Source organism: Coccomyxa subellipsoidea (assembly GCF_000258705.1).
Source record: "Coccomyxa subellipsoidea C-169, whole genome shotgun sequence".
NCBI lineage: Eukaryota > Viridiplantae > Chlorophyta > Trebouxiophyceae > Coccomyxaceae > Coccomyxa > Coccomyxa subellipsoidea.
The window spans coordinates 1296818-1312799 of NW_005178025.1; the positions used below are offsets into that span (position 1 = coordinate 1296818).

At 53.1% G+C, this 15982-nt stretch overlaps 3 protein-coding genes across 3 annotated transcripts; 2 read left to right on the forward strand and 1 right to left on the reverse strand.

Annotated features, from left to right (window-relative positions):
• Positions 1–677: 677 nt before the first annotated feature.
• On the forward strand, positions 678–4593 carry COCSUDRAFT_48872 (DUF1681-domain-containing protein; the record flags this gene model as incomplete). Its single annotated transcript, XM_005644284.1, has 9 exons — positions 678–740; positions 861–1097; positions 1267–1401; positions 1559–1768; positions 2980–3046; positions 3153–3202; positions 3293–3387; positions 3528–3720; positions 3921–4593. The coding sequence occupies 9 exons, from the start codon at positions 678–680 to the stop codon at positions 4242–4244; spliced, it is 1374 nt and encodes a 457-aa protein (XP_005644341.1). The 3' UTR covers positions 4245–4593.
• A 331-nt stretch (positions 4594–4924) lies between these two features.
• COCSUDRAFT_54617 (proton/phosphate symporter) lies at positions 4925–8431 on the reverse strand. Its single transcript, XM_005644285.1, has 11 exons — positions 8184–8431; positions 7940–8063; positions 7704–7854; positions 7355–7554; positions 6898–7086; positions 6577–6676; positions 6243–6409; positions 5891–6046; positions 5633–5734; positions 5354–5489; positions 4925–5188 (listed from the first exon to the last, which is right to left on the reverse strand). Exons 1-11 carry the CDS (start codon positions 8282–8284, stop codon positions 5049–5051), a joined length of 1566 nt encoding a protein of 521 aa, XP_005644342.1. The 5' UTR covers positions 8285–8431; the 3' UTR covers positions 4925–5048.
• Positions 8432–9346: 915 nt separating this feature from the next.
• Positions 9347–14848, forward strand: COCSUDRAFT_58528 (hypothetical protein; the record flags this gene model as incomplete). Its single annotated transcript, XM_005644286.1, has 13 exons — positions 9347–10202; positions 10366–10616; positions 10839–10958; positions 11089–11173; positions 11310–11463; positions 11813–11990; positions 12176–12280; positions 12419–12505; positions 12890–13113; positions 13449–13587; positions 13746–13790; positions 14030–14266; positions 14642–14848. 13 exons carry the CDS (start codon positions 9347–9349, stop codon positions 14846–14848), a joined length of 2688 nt encoding a protein of 895 aa, XP_005644343.1.
• Between the last annotated feature and the right edge of the window lie 1134 nt (positions 14849–15982).

Here is a 15982-nt window from a genome sequence, read left to right on the forward strand (position 1 = left end):
TGGTGGCTCACAGCCAGGGGCAACTGGCCCAGAAATCTTGACGTGCACCGGCCCTTCTCAGGAAGTCAAATCTCCTGACGTACAGAACCAAAGTTCAGGCGCAGATTTTGAAGCAGCAGATTTTGAGGTAGCAAATGCAGAGGGCTTATCAGAAAGCCCAATGACTATCCCACAGCACATAAGTGAAGTTGAGGTTCATACAGAAGATGAGATATGCAAGCAGCAAGAATCCTGTCCCCAGATAGAAGCGACAGTCTACCCAGAGTCTGAGCAGCAATCAGCCGATCAGGCCACCTTGGCAGCTTCAGAACAAGCTGATGCCTCTGCATTGCAGCCTTCAGACAGAATGCCCGCAGAGGAAGGCATAGCAGAAGCATCCCCGCACAACAGCTCCCCAGAGCCTTTGGGGCCTGCAGAGAAAGTCCAAATAGGCCCTACCAGGGCCATGCTTCACATGCAAGCAAGAAAGGTGTGCTGTTTCCTTGGAGCGTCCAACTGCAAAATGCATGAGCGGTTAGGCATGTACCTTGGGGCCATCCGGTCACTCTTGCTGGCTGTGAGCCGGCGTCTGAATGCAGGCGCTTGCTGCTGTGCGGAGGGGACAGCTGCTAGCATCAGCTGCCGGAGCTGCAGAAAGCACTGAAGCTCAACTTGCGAGTGCCCTTGCCGAATGGAACATGCTGAAGGGGCAGCTATCGTCCCTGCACTCTCGTCACTCACAGCAATTGGCGTCTCTGAAAGTGAGCTTTGCTTCTGTACCTTGAAATTTCAGGCGGTGGACCTTTGGTTTTCCGTACACTGGCAATACCCCAAGTACTCAGTACTCAGGCTTGAGCTTTGTGCTTGGCTTTGTATGACAGGCTAAGGTAGCAGAGCAGGAAAAGCAGGCAACAGAGATGCAAACCCAATACAAGACCGCCCTGGGAACTATGCTAAGGAAGGCATTTGACCCAAAGACAGGCAAGGTCATTCCTGCAGCGACAATCACAGACTTGGAGCAGTCACTGGCCATGAAGGAGCATGCCGCGGACACTGCACGCTTTAGAGTCCTGCACCTGCGCGCAAAACTGCAGCGAGTGCAGGATTCCCAACGCGAGGTGGGGCCTTGGCAGTGGGGCCTTGGCAGTGGCACATGCACAAGCGCTCCATGTCAATGCTTAGAGGATTAGAGAATTGTTTCTTCCGGCCTGCCGCAGCATCCCTTTTGTGAGACAACACAGTAGAGCAGTAACACAGCATGAGACTTGTATGGTGGATTGCTTGCAGAACGGCATGAAGCGGAGCCTGCATGTGGTTGACTTTGAGCACCTGAAGATGGAGAATGCGATGCTCATGAACAAGATTGAAGTCCGAGGCAAACAGCTGCTGGAGGCGCAGCAACAATCGCAAGCCGCTGTGCATGTAAGATTCACACTCATCCTCAATATTCGGCTTGTTCACGGCAGCAGAGTGGTTCTATACCAGTGTTAATGCCCATTGCCAGGCAAGCCAATCCTGCGAGTGCCATATGTCTCTTTGCGTTTCCTACCCCTAATGCCCTTTGATGCCTTTCTGGCAGGTGCTGGCGCATGTCAAGCAGAAGCTTCATCTTGAGGAGAGAAGGCGGGCAGAGCTGGAAGCGACACTAGCAGTCGCACAAGAGAAGCTACGAGAACGAAAGGAACGTGGTCGGCTGCTGAAGAGGCAGAGGGAGAAGAGAAGGCTGCGAAAAATCAAGATGCAGGAAGCAGAGCTCTTTGAGGATCCCACATTGTTGGCCCATTTCCAGGTGACGGCTCCCTTCAAAAGCTGCATATTGACTGTGGGCGATAGAGTGCATCATTGGAAAATTATCGGCACTGCCAACAGTATAACATTTTGCGAGCAAGGGCCGAATGTTGTGACTGCTTGTTTCGGTGCAGGAGCTCTTAGTTCTTCGAGAGCAGTGGACATCTAAGGTCGCTGTTCTCAAAGAGCACAGCACGGCGTTGCGGGCAGATCAGTAGATCCCCATTGTGAGAGGTTCAGACCCTCAGAGGGCTGTGCGTTCTCCTGGCAAGATATCAGGCTCAGCTGCTTGCGCAGAACAGCTGGGCTATCTCGGACATGCCAGCCAATCCAGTCATTATTAATATGCCATCATGATCACGGTGGCATGCGCTGAATACGTGGCACTGGCGTGCATGGCAAGGCATGTTTGCCGCAAACGCGGCCAAAATATCTGTGACCAGCTAAATGAGCATTCGTAGCAGTGCAGAACTAAAGAAATGTGCACGAAAATGAGTTGACACGGAAGATGTTGTTGAGAATTTTGAAAGCTTCAATTGAAGTACATTGTTTGCATTTACAATGCACTCGTAAATGTCTCCTGAACCACTGTGCATGCGCGATACTGTGCAGCAGCAGCTAGCTAGTTCCTATGCAGCTACCTAGTCAGGCGATTCAACAGCTGGCTAGTCGAATTAATTAGATTGGTTCAATCTGGTGCTGCTGTCCCCTTTGCTCCTGTAAGATCAGGGCTTTATATAGGTTCTTAGATTTAAGAACCTATTCACTCCTGGGCATCTGCCTCTAGAGGCAGATGCCCAGGAGCTGGAAGCTAGTGAATGGCAGAATATAACGCGTTGACCGGAAGTTTCACCTCTCCTCCTTTGATGTTTTTCTCTCCCATGGTTCCTGTGACATCGCAATTCTAAACCAAAGAGAAGATTGTCAATGGTTGTGTGACGTTAAGGTGGAAATACCCCACTCAGAACCGATGTGAGGAATGGCTGAGGAATCTCGTGCAGAGCTTGTGACATTTTCCTGTCGGGATTGTGTTGTGTATATGATCCCTCCTGCCTCGACGGTTGGGCACCGTGCTGAGCTGTGGAATGTAGACAATCCTCTGCAGGTGATCAATTTGTAATCAGCTTTGAGCACTTTCCTCTTGAATTGCACCGTGCAGCATTGCACGGCAGGAATGATGTCACTTATGAGATAGTTGCGATCGGAGTACAGGATGTGACCAGTAGCGTTGTCACGAGTGGAGATGACTGCTGGATCAGACTTCACGATGTGACAACAGGTGCAAAGCCCTGAGTATATCACTGATCACGTGTGTTCAGTAACGGGTATTCGAGCTAAAAAAAGCAATCTTATAGTTCTGAACCATATGGGATGCTCATGCGCAGGTGACATGTTTGCTGAGTGTCCCATAATGAAGGGGAAGCCACTGACCTCGGTGAGCCAGCAGATATTTCCAAGGTGTATAAAATCATTTGCACTGTATTAAATCGTGCTCCGATGTGACCTGCTGGCTGTGGTTGTCCAGAGTGTGGAGCCGGTGGTTGACAGCTCTAGGTACTTCGTCCTGAGGGTGGTGGACAGAGACTCCGGCCGGCATGCCTTCATTGGCTTTGGATTCAGGTGCAATTCTGATCAACCTCTTCTTGCTACAGCCCCAACCAGCATCTCCAACAAGCTCTGCTGTTAAAAGCGCCGCCATGCCGCAAAGAGGCTCTTCAAAGCGCTGTGAGAAAAGAGTGAGTGGCTCTGTGAGCATGCAGGGAACGGGCGCATGCTTCAGATTTTGCAGCGGCGTTGTCCGATTACCAGCAGTACCTGAAGCGATCAGAGGAGGCGGCGGCCATGCAGCAGGCCTTTGCAGCAGCCGAGTCAGGCGAGCAGGGCCCCGATCTGCCAACCCTGGACTTCAGCCTCAAACCTGGGGAGACCGTCAGCCTCAAGCTTTCCGCAAAGGTGACACTCCTTTCGTTGTGCAGCATCCTGATGCTCAGAAGGCCCAACGATGGCTCTGTTCAATAAGCCTGAAAATTGCTTGCTGCACTGCAAAGCATTGCAAAGAACAGCACGCTGCTGCATACTACCTTTTACCGGCATCGGTTTGGTCATCCTAGTGAGATATCTGTTTGGAAGCTGAATGGTGACATGTTGCGCAGGGGCCAGCAGCACGAGGTTCGTTTCTGGGCGAGCGAATGGTGGCTATGCCTACTGCAGAAGCTAGCCCATCAGAGAGTGGCGCTGCAATGCTGCTCGCACCACCCCCAGCTGCCACAGCGCAGCCGCAAGCTGCTGCTCAGACGGTTAGCGGACCTCTGAATTCACCTTCAAATAGTGCTGTTGAAGCAGAGCAGAAAATTACTGCCAAGCCTGACAGTGAAGGGGATGAAAAAGGTGATCTAAGCAGAGCTGATGGGCCGAATGAGAGAACACCTGCAGAAGATAGCAGCATTGATGAAGAGTTTGGTAGCTTTGTAGGATGAGCCCCTCATCAGAGTGTGGTTGCCATCTGGCCCCTATTCCGCCTCAGTAGATAGAGACTTTGCCAGAGGTAGATCTGGATTGACTCTGGCTGCCAGTGGTGCACAGCATTGTATGATAGTATCATCAGGAATGGTTCTTCTTTAGCAATGCGACCATTGCAATAGACCCCCGATATTGTCTATTGAGCTGGAATTACACAATGCAAACGTTACAATAAGCAGCCTTTCATGTCATGCTTACATCAAGTTCACCTTGACCAAGTACCCTAATTAGGGAATTATAATGTACTTGCACAGCCAGCATGTGCCTGTGCAGCAATCAATTCCCAGCTGTAACTACTTATAAGTATCAGGAAAGTGGCTTTCATCAATTTTCATATTAGTACTCGATGCTATCAACATTGTTCACTCGCATGTCTACCTAGTTCAGCGCAAATGCATGCGTATCAATTTTCAATATCTGAAAAATGAGCTTGGGCTAAATGAGAGCCTAGGCATAAAACCAGAGAGGAATGAGCATTGACGGCCTCTGAGCAAAAGAGTGTCAGTCTGCTCACTGCTGCTTGAAGCATTTGATAGTCCCGACGTCTGGAAGCACTGCCAGAATGACTCATCCCAGAGAATGTGTAGCAAGCCAGTTATGAGACCCTCCACTCTACCCTGTCATTGCAGCAATGCCTGCGAGTCCAGGTGCCTTACATAGCAAGCTCGTAAACATGCAATGTGCATGGCAGAGGCAAATCGCTGTCACCTTTTTATGCCCTCCTATGTCCTTGCTGCCAATCCTATGACGACTTGGACAACCTATTCTGCTGCAGCTGGATTGTTTGCATCCTCAGTTCTACTCTGACGTCCTTTGTACGCTTTCCCAACCCCCAAAAGTCCTTCACACCATGACAGATTGGCTGGATTCACTGCCTCCCCTGTGTATGTCTCAGCCTCACCTGCACGCATCCACAGAATTCAAGCTTACTTCCTCTTTCTCCTCATTGACAATCCGTAAAACTGTGCGTGCATGCAAGACAATCAGGAGCCTTACAGAATGGTGCTTGGCCGCCAACAGTTCACGCTGGTGGAGTTGAAGTGTGGTTCGGATCTTTGTTGCTTACCTCTCTTGATGGCCTCCCAACGCATGTCACCATCCTTGAGGTCCAGAGCTGTGATCTCAGGGATGAAAGCAAGAGTCACAAAGACACCCAGAGCGCCAGCCGCTGCTGACAGGAGGAACTTCATTCTGTCATCGACCTGGAGCAGGAACCATCCTCTCATCATCAGAGACATTTCTGCAGGAATATTTTCCACTCCACCATCGCGTCCTCAGAAATCAGGATGGGAAAGGATGGGAATAAAGAGCATGGAAACGAAGCAAGATAGTGCCCTGGAATCACCTGTCCCATGATGACATCAGCAGACAGGGCGCCAAGCTTGCCAACTGCAGCGCTGATGCCATGTGCCATGCCCCTGTTCTCCGTTGGAAAGAGCTCAGAGGCCTGTTGAAGAACAGCAATGCACTTGAGCAACAAACTGAGACTGCTGAGAGAATCACAGTATGGCTGACCCTGGGGCGCACATGCATGAAAGCCAGATGAAGCAGATTGGTCAGCCATCATTGTCAGGCAATATGCAATTAGCTGACAGGAACCCACCAGTAGAAAGGTGGTGGCATTCACGAACTGGGCAAAGACGCTGGAGATGTAGTACATGGCCTGGAAGCCCTGCAGCCCCTGCTGTGTTGCAGTCAGCTGGTAGAAGGCAAGCCCGCAGACGAGGAACAGCACAAACACCACCGCAAAGCCTGCAATCTGTTCACATGGACAACAGCAAAACGTCAACAGCGCCTCCAGGACCACTTGGCTTGGAATGCATTTTTGCCACTTCAAGACGTACCGGCTCCACCAATGATTTGCAGTGTCTTTTATGACCAGACTTGCATTCATGTTTGCACATCACGTTCCATACAAAACACAATGTTAAGACATGCTCGGCAGCTGGGCTGACCTGCATACGGCGGCGGCCCATCCAGACCTTGTCGATGGTGAAGGCTGCAAAGTAGTAGCCAAAGAGCGCCACGCTGGAGTTGAGTAGGTTGTACTCCAGCAGGGGAACCAGGCTCTGGCCCGGGTGGATCACATTTATGAACTCGCTCTGGAACAGCTTGTTGCCATCTGCAAGCCACAGTCCATTCAAAGCACAGGTTCCTGTTTGAGGTGCAAAAGAGCGCATGCATCTTTGCTCCTGACAGCATAGAGAGGACATTATATTACATGCTTGACGGTATCGAAATTGAGGGTCATTGTTCTGGGACTGAAAAATGAGAAGAGGGGCGACGCACAGTAGTAGAAGTCCCAGGCAAACCAGCCAAGCGCCGTCCCGAGCAGTCGGTGCCAGTAGTGGCGCACCGTCAGCCACAGTTTCCTGCGGCTTGCTTTCCTCTCCAGACTCCTGTCCTCGAGCTTGCCCTCTAATTTCATTCTTCTCTGCTCCTATGCGCAATATACCCCAAAAACAATTGCTTCAAGTACTAGAAAGCATGGACACCCTGGTGGCATGCATAGCAAGGTCTTCCAGAAAGCGAGGCACCTGTCATGCACAAACACACATACCGAGGAGCATCAAGGTGCAAGCTCGATGCAGGTAAGCAAGGAGGGCTCACCTGCCACACGCTGGACTCCTTCAGGTAGAAGATCCTGTATACAAGCATGAAGATGATGGGCAGTAGGCCCAGCGCGTACTGCATGCGCCAGGTGATGCTGAGGGCCCTGAAGCTGTACTGTGGCCCTGTCTGGCCTTGGACGCCCAGAAAGAACAGCAGCACTGCCAGGTTCAAGATATTGCCCCAGCCCTGCATGTCGACATAGGGGAAGTAAAGACAGAACTCATGAGCTTCGAATGACAGCAACGGCAATGTCAGCAGATCTTGGTGTGACAACTGAACTGCTGATCTTACTTCAAGATTGCATGCAAATGCATCTTCCTGCTTATTCAAGTGCTGGATTATCTCATGCATTATGAAGTTCAGCCCAATATCCGTGCCAGGTGGTGATCTCGCAGTAAGAAGACAACTGTACACATGAGATTGTGCATGCCGGTGTCAGGGGGGTTGTGGATACCTGCATGGCAAAGACAAGGACAGTGGTCTGGCCGCGCAGGGAGCGGAGCTTCTCGCTTGATTCGGCGCGTTCTGAGGCCGATGCAGCCGCCACTGGGAACTCACCGCCGCAGCCAAAGCCAAAGAGCGCCTGCGCTGCTGTCAGGAGGGCAAACACAGCACGCGCGCTCGGCCCATCCGCTGCTGTCAGCAGAACGCCAGCTGCACACCAGATATGCATCCTGTGAATAGCTTATACATGCAGTGGTATTGGCTCCGGGGCTAGCCTGTTCAGTCTATTCAAGTCAATAGCAGCAAAGTGCTGTGCAATGTCTGCATTTTGCATGGGAACGGACGACAGCAAAGCTTACCTATGAACATTATGAGAGCAGTGGTGACAGATCCCCACTTGCGGCCGATCCTGTCAACGATGAGTCCCAGAGCGATCATCCCAGCACATAGGCCAGCCACTTGTGAATAGTTCAGAGCATGCAGGAAGGATTCACTGCAGCCCACTCCCTCCTGCCATGCATGCCACCGGCTGTCAGATGTGACTCACAGGAACCTTGACTAATGGTGGACGAGTTTCCAGTGGGGGATATGGTACCTTCCAGCAAGCAGGATACTGCTCTGACCAGATGGGCTTCACATTGCCAACCGAGAAGATGTAATAGCTCTCGTTGAACATCCCCAGTCCCGGGACTGCCCAGCTCCATACCCATCGCCCAAATCTGGTCAGCAGGAGTGAGCTCCTCATACACTGCCTTCTATAGGGAGATGAGCGCCAGCTCAACATTACCATTGTGACAGGCATCACATCACTGTAAAAATATTTAAGCGCTCATCCAGACCTAGCAAGCCGTCCTCTTTCTGGAGGGGCCGCTGCAAACACGGAATTCTCCGTACCCTCCATGTCAGCCTCGGCAGTCTTGTCATGTATTTGCTTCATCATGACGCCATTATTACTAGAAGCTACAAATGCCAACTAAAAAGCTTGAATACGCGTACTGGGTAACCAGATCGTAGCGGATGGCATGTGTCAATTGCTGCGGAACTCAGACTACAGCAGGGGCGCTTCTCCGAGTGCTGCACTACCTTTATGAAGCTTAGATATGCCTGATATCAATTTATGTTCTTGCCCTTCGTCCGAGGCGGAACACAAGATTCCGCGCAGTTCAGGAAGCTGGCTGGAAGCAATATTGAGATTAATTATGTGAGCGGTGACGCCATCGCAATTTTTAAAGTGACTGCCTCCATTTTGGTGGTCCTTCCTTGATCAAGTGCGCCATCAATGTGACCTATGATATTTCAACGAAGATTGTCTGTTTATCCAATCACATTCTATCGTACTTCGGAGACGCGATCGTAGATCTGAGCAAGTAACAAAGAACTCAAGGTTCCTCCCTGAGTGGTTTTTGGAATACGTCAAAATTATACTGTTGACACCGTCAATTGCAACTCGACGATTCAGAAAAGAATAATTCTAGCATCTCAACCAATTCTAGCATCTCATCCAATTGACAATCTTTGCCATCGCCAGAAGACGAGACAGCAACAACCTGGTGAGCACCAGTACAGAACAGAACAACCTTCTACAATAGAAGGACGACTCCCTCAGGCTTTCACGGATCCAAGCAGTTTAGAAAACTTAAAAATGCCTTGGAAGCTGTCAATTGATCTCTGCTGCGACATCTTTTTGGCCATGGTGAAATATACATTGAAGAACTAACAAAAACCCCACCTGTGCAGCCTGTGTAGGAAATTCGGCTTCGGGTGATAAATTTAAATTGTGGATGACGAACTGGCGTTCAAGGTCGTGAAGGCCGCCATGCTCAGATCCAGCAGGTGTAAAAGCGCATCTGGCAGCTTCTGAAGTTGGCTTCATAAGGGTATTTGATCACATGGCATGCACATCCCTGAAACACCGTCCAGACTGCCACCAAAATTTGATATAATCACAACATAGCATAAATACTGCGCTGCATTCCAGGCGCTGAAACGCTCGCAGAGAGCAATGGCGGGGCTGGGCCGCGCGCACAGCAGGGCCAGCCAGCTGGAGGACTACAGGACAGCACGGCGCGCTGAGGTGGTGGCCATCTGCTCTCTCTTCCTGGTGCTGCTCTGGGGCGCCTGCCTCATCCCGCTGCCGGCAGCGCGAGACCATGTTGCGGGCGCCAACGACAGCCTTCTCTACCACAGCATGCTCGGCCGCTTCATGGGCAACACCGTGCGCATGCGCCCGCGCGACCCGCACGGCCGCGCCTACGGCGTCGACAGCGAGCATCTCTTAAAGTACGGCGACGGCGGACAGAAGGACAGCGTGACCGACGTCCGCGAGGTGGCCGTGCGGTGGCTGGAGTCCGAGGCCGCCGCCACACGGCCGCTCGACGCAGCGCCGGCCAAGGAAGACAGCAGCGGCGGCGCGGCCGCGCGCATCCGGATTCGCGCGCGCGCAGGCGCAGGCGAAGCCGAGGACCGGGAAGACAGGCAGCAGGGAACGCCCCGAAAGCCAACCACGCTGACCCTGCGCAGCCAGATGCAGGCGGGCGCGTACGCTGCGTCCCGCGGAGAGGAGGGCTCAGGGGCGGACAGGGCGCCGGTAGCGCAGGAAGACAAGGGCGGGTTCCTAGTTGAGAACCCCGGCGCGGCCAACCAGGCAGGGGATATGGAGGCAGGGGAGGAGGAGGAGGGCGGTGGCTTGGGGAGTAAGGCGGCGCAGTATGTGGCGGACACGTTGCAGGCCAAGTCAAAGGCGGCCACGCTGGGAGAGAATCTTGTGGATGCGGAGGCGGCGCGGCTGTCGGGGTCGGATGGGTCGCGCTTCGCCTCCGAGCAGTCACTCGCCAAGGCCATGGAAGCGGCGGCCGCAGGTGAATTTCACCACTTCACTGCTCCATCACTGTCGGGGTACCTTACAACCATGTGAATGTAGGTACACTCTGAGAATGCTTCTGCTCATGTTGTCAAGCTCTCTCAGATGTAGTTTAAGCAGTACAGGCTTTAGGAGTGCCGAGGTGGTGTTCGCTGCTGCAGAGGAGGAGAAAGGGGAGGTTTCTGGAAAGAAAAGCACGGCGTCAGGGGTCACGAAGGGAGGGGCGGCAGGGGCGTCGGAGCGCGCGAAGACCGCGGCAAGGGAGGCATTTGAGGCGTGGCAAGCACGCAACCGGCTGCCTCCCGAGACGGACGAGGACCTGCTGCGGCCGATTCCCCCGCCGCTCGTATTCGAAATTGACTCCCCGCACCTCCTGGACGATGACATGCTCGAGATCCTGGAGATGTCTGAGGTGCGCCTTGCTTCTCAGCCCCTCCCTCCCTCCATGTGTCCAACCACTTGCACAGCAATTCCTCAAGTTATGTATGGCACATAAGATGCATCCAGTGGTGCTCGCTAGCCATGTGCTGAATACCTCTTTTTGAGCATGTATAGCCAAGAAAGCCTCGCATGAAGCCGCGCAAAGCTGTGGATTTTGGGTGGCTGACCGGGATGTTGTTGGTGGGCTGGGCAGAGTCTGGACCAGGACCATCCGGCGGCGGGCGATGAGCCGGAGCATGTGACAGCAGTAGATGCTGACAGCATGGATGGGGAGAGCCTGCAGGAGGCTGTCGGCCTGCTGGCACAGCTGGAGGTGAGCGGCAAAAGCCCAAAAGATTGTGCATATTGCTGTCCAACCTGGCTGCCTTTCTCTTGCTTTTGCTGGCATGGATAGCGGGTTGTCAGACAGAAAGAGGGAGTGGCTGACGAGAGCATGCATGCAGGCATACAAGAAGGAGACCCTGGGCCAGGAAGCCCTACTGAAGGAGCGGGAGGAAGCCATGCTGGCCGAGCGGAAGCGCAAGTTTGGTGCGCCCCAGACATCCCCCCAATATGCCTTGCCTAGCGACACTCTGCATATGCACGCTCAGCGCATGGGTGCATGGTTTGGTGATTGCTTGCGGAGGTTTTGGTTTTGGCTGTGGATGGTTGGTGGCTGGTGCAGAGGAGCAGGAGTACCGGGACAAGATCCGCAAGGACAAGACGGCGGTGTACGACCACTACCTGTGGCGCAAGCTGCTCATGGCCGCGTACGCCAAGCACGTCGACTACATGATGTGCCCAGACTGGGACGCCCGCTTCTCCGCCAAAATTGAGCAGTACGCGCTCTTGCATCATGTGCCAAGCACATCACCTTTCTTCAAGATTGGTCCCGCAAGTCGCATTGCCATCGGCATGCTCTGTCGCAGAGGGAAAGCATTTCGAATTTTCACTCCCATAATTTGCAAATGCCACTGGTGTACCTGCATGCAGCTTCCATGACCCATGCTGTGTACACCATTACTTATATGTTTGGGATCGAGCAAACAGCTGGATAGAGACCACCACATCCATGACCTCTACTGCAATCGTTTAAGCTCGATAAAGCTGCATAAACACTGCTATGGGTCCATGTGGACTTTCAGCTCAGCAGCTGTCTTAAGGGCACAGGTGTGGCTGTGTATGCAGGCTGCAGCGTGGCGGCCTTAGTCGCGGCATAGTCATCCCGGCTGGTGGGAACGTTCTGCTGAACCATGCGTGGGCCACCATCACGGTGCTGCGCGACAGCCTCAACTGCAGCCTGCCCATCGAGATCATCTACAATGGGCCCAATGAGATGGACCCCTGGTCCATCCAGAAGTTCGAGGTGCCCCCTCCCTCACTCACATGTAGATGCATGTCAAGCTTACATGCACCTTCACCCAGTCCTGCAGATGATGTCCTGCCACATGTGGACTCTCATCTGGAATTGATGCAGGGGACATCAAGCAGCATTAGCTGGCTTATTAAGGGGTCATGGCTGCTGACAACACATGTGCATGGTGGGTGCAGAGCTCGTTCAAGAATGTGCGCTGCGTCAATGGCGGCGCTGTGCCCATCCCGGCGTACGGCAGGCAGCTTCAGACTGAGATGGAGGGCAACAATAAAGAGGAAGAGGTGGGCTCCTTTAAACCCACCAAAAACCTTGCTACTCATGAAATGGGGCTTGCTCAAGCATGGGCACTCGCTAATGAATGGTGCACAGTCGGGTGATTGCACTTGCTGACCAATGAATGAGCTGCGCTCCATGTGCAGGAGAAGGATGCTTCGCAGAAGACGCATGACATCAGCGGCTTTGCGCACAAAGTGCACTCCCTCGTCTCAGTCACCTCCTTCGACGAGGTGCGCTTGCTTCCTGCAATACCCCCACATCAGCATCCGGTGCAGGCCAGCATGCCACCTTCTTAGCCCCTTCCCACCTGACAGCACCCTTTTTCTCAGAGCAATCCCCCAGAGCATGTCCAAACCTCTGGACCAAAATGCACCAGCTTGATCTCTAGGTGGGATTGTGTCGTTCACACGATATTCTGAGCATGTGATCTTACTGATGGTGGGCATTCAAGGGGCAGTGATGGGCTGTGTCTGCTGACATTTGGGGTGAATCACTGGATTGCTTGAGAGGAAGATAGTGATCCAGTGTATGGGAATTATCCTGATGGACAGCTGCAAGGGGCACTTATGGCTGTTTCTGTGCTAATGTTGGGTGAATTACTGGGTCTCCTGCAGGTGTTGCTGCTGGATGCAGATAATCTGCCGCTGGCGAACCCAGAGCGGCTGTTTGACTCGGAGGAGTACAGGCACACCGGGGCGCTGTTCTTTCCGGACTGGTGGGACGCGGGCGGCTGGATGCGGCCGGCCGCTTACACGCTCTTCGGCCTCACGCCACCCTGGCTCCTCGACAGCGGTGCCGACTTCAAAACCAGCGAGAGCGGCCAAATGCTCTTCAACCGGTGGGATCTCACTGTGCGTAGATGTAGTTGTATGGAATTTCACATATTTGTACCTGTGTGGCAGTGTGTTATAGATGAAAGCATAGATACATGTAGGTAGCCCACTTTGTGCACTCACCCTTGCCTGCCCCCAGCCTTGCTTGCTGCTCATCATATGAATTGTTTACAAAAATGCCTTGCCCATGATGCCCTGCCTTGACGGCAGTATCAAGCAATCTGAAAGGGTATTATTTGTGGGCTTGTGCTGCTTAATTGTGCCACTGCGAGTGCATGCATGCATGGTAAGAGAGAAGTAGAGTCGGTCTGCTGAGCTGCTGTTGTTGTGACGGATGCAGGCTGTGGCATGCGGATGTGCTGGAGTGGGTGTGGTTCCTAAACAGCTACCCGGAGGTCATCTACCGCACCATGTATGGCGACAAGGACACCTTCCGCATCGCCTTCCACCTCGCCGGCAAGGCCGAGATGTTCTCCCAGGTGCGACCCCGGCGCCTAATTGTTGGACAATCAATACCTTCTTTCATACTTCATCCAGCTCCATACCATTTTTGCCCTGGCAATGCTTCCTTGCAAAAAGGGTTGTGATGGCACCTGATGTTGAGTAGAGGTTGACATGGCGTCTGATGTCTGCGCAGGTCCAGACTCCACCAAGGGCCGTCCTGGATGCGACGCCAGAGGATGTAAGTTCTCCGTGACCCATCACTTGAAAGACACTCCTGAAGAATACCATTCTACTAAGATTTAGGCCTCCGTATGAAAACGCCAAGCTCCAAAGTCAATCTACTGAACAACACGGATGCATCCTGGACAAAAACCAGCAAGCTGCAGGGAGGCAGGGTCCATTGCAGGTGCAGCTCAGGTGTCAGATTTTGCTCGGCAAAGAAGCATATCTGATATGAATGTCCACACGGCTGCGCAGGAGCGGACGGGGCTGATGCTGCAGGCTGACGCGGCGGTGCGCTTCCTGCACGTGGGCATGCTGCAGCACGACCCGGCCGGCCGCATGGCCTTCCTGCACCGCACTGCGGAGGGCAAGTTCCTGCCGCAGCGCGATTCCTTTCGCCGCTTCCACCTCCTCACCGTGCCCCTCTCCCCCACCCGCGCCGCAGCGCTCCTCGGCGGCCTCCACAAACACATGGGCTACGAGGCCTTCCAGGTGACCGCCCACACCCCTCTGTGTCCCAGCTCCTGACCAGGGCAATGCTGTGCAGACAGTGAAATCTACTGACAGGAGGCAGGATTGGGCGTCATCGAGTGTATCCCAAGCATGCCATTCTCAAGATGTGAATGCATACTAGCTCGTGTCCCCTTAGGGCCAGACAGGTGTTGATGCTAGCTGAGGACGTGGCGTGCAGCATGCTGAATTGCGCTCAGGGGAGGATCACATGCAAATGCTGGGCAGACGTTAGCCCTGATGGCCTTTGGTTAAGAAGGGCCTCTGCTCAGCTGTCTGGACATGCATCCACTCCATTGCTGGCACCTCCTGTCAACATATTGCATGCATAGCTGAGGAATAACCTTGCAAGTGCAGATCGACTTCCAGACGTACCGCGACTGCCCCGTGGCGGACGAGCGCAAATTCCTGGAGATCTGCGGCATCGACGTGTCCTCCCCCAAGTTCCCCATCCCGGTGCAGCCGGCCGCCGATTTCCCCGACGTGATGCGCGTCGTGCACCGCTGCGAGGCCGAGTACGAATTCCTGCAGCGCCGCTACAAGGGCACCATCGTGCTCGGCTAGGCTGCGCGCCAGGAACCATCGAACGTGATCAGAGGGCTCTCAGAGGGCTCAGACACCATTGGGCGCCCGTGACACAACAGTCTGTTGTTGGAGTCCCTCGAGGCTCGTGCTCAGCCTGGAAAGCACTTATTGCAGGCATTGCGGCTGAGGCAATGCAGATGGTAGACCTTGCCTGCCAGTGCGTGCATGTTCTGCTCAGGTCAGTGCCGGCTAGCAGCAATTGCTGGCAGCTTCTCTACAAAGGCTCGTATCCTCTCTAAGGGCAGAGAACTGGAGTAATTTAGTGGTCTTGTCCATTGCTGCGAAAATTGTGGGTTGGGTCAGAACGTCTGCGAGGCATTGGTGCCGGCTGCTGTTTTGCTCTGAATTCTGACATCTTTCTGGCAGAGCTCTGGCAACTCTTGTTCCTGGCCTGGGCTGGCCTCAAAGTTGTGCAGGACTTAGATTAGTGCCGAGTGTTTTGGTGGCTGTAGTCTAGATTGTTGCGCATGTCCGCAACTTAGTTGGTCTCATGGAGATTTCTTAGAAAAGTCATATCAATTGACATATGGGCACTAGATGCATCTGCATATGCATCAGCATCAAAATAGTCCTCGTGGGCAGTTCGGTTGCAATTGCAATATTCACTGATGAGGGGCAACAGTGAGCAGCAATGCCATTCGAGTATGAGACGCACCCCAGCCACACATGCACTGAGTAAGAGGGATTGGCTTGCACCCAGATCATGGTGCACAGCAGCGTGCCACATTGTGCAAAGTGCCTAGCATTATGCTTTGAAATATTCACAAGGCATGAAAACTTGGGCAAAGAGGAGAGGAGCACTGCACTAATGCTAGATAGAAATACTTTTACAAATTCTTGTAGATGACATCCTTCACATGCACATCACCATGTTTGTCTGCACCAGCTAATCGTGCACGATTGCTCTTTCCTTTCCTTAAATCCAAGTTCCCAACTTCTATTCAACTTCAATCCATGGCCATGAGGCATATATGAGCTAGATCTAGATCCTAAGTAATCAGCTGCATGCAGTATCATTCTTTCTGCTGCAAGCTTGCTCAGCACAGGCACGAACCCAAACTCAGCAGTTTAAAGCAAACTTCTGCAACATGAATTCCACACTTCAATAACTCA

Coding starts and splice junctions, on each gene's coding strand:
- COCSUDRAFT_54617 (XM_005644285.1), bottom strand. CDS start 8,284: ATGATGAAGCAAATACATGACAAGACTGCCGAGGCTGACATGGAGGGT. Junction 7,555..7,703: donor TGCTCTCATAATGTTCATAG/GTAAGCTTTGCT, acceptor TCTGGTGTGCAG/CTGGCGTTCTGCTGACAGCA. Junction 5,189..5,353: donor TTGGGAGGCCATCAAGAGAG/GTAAGCAACAAA, acceptor GGATGCGTGCAG/GTGAGGCTGAGACATACACA.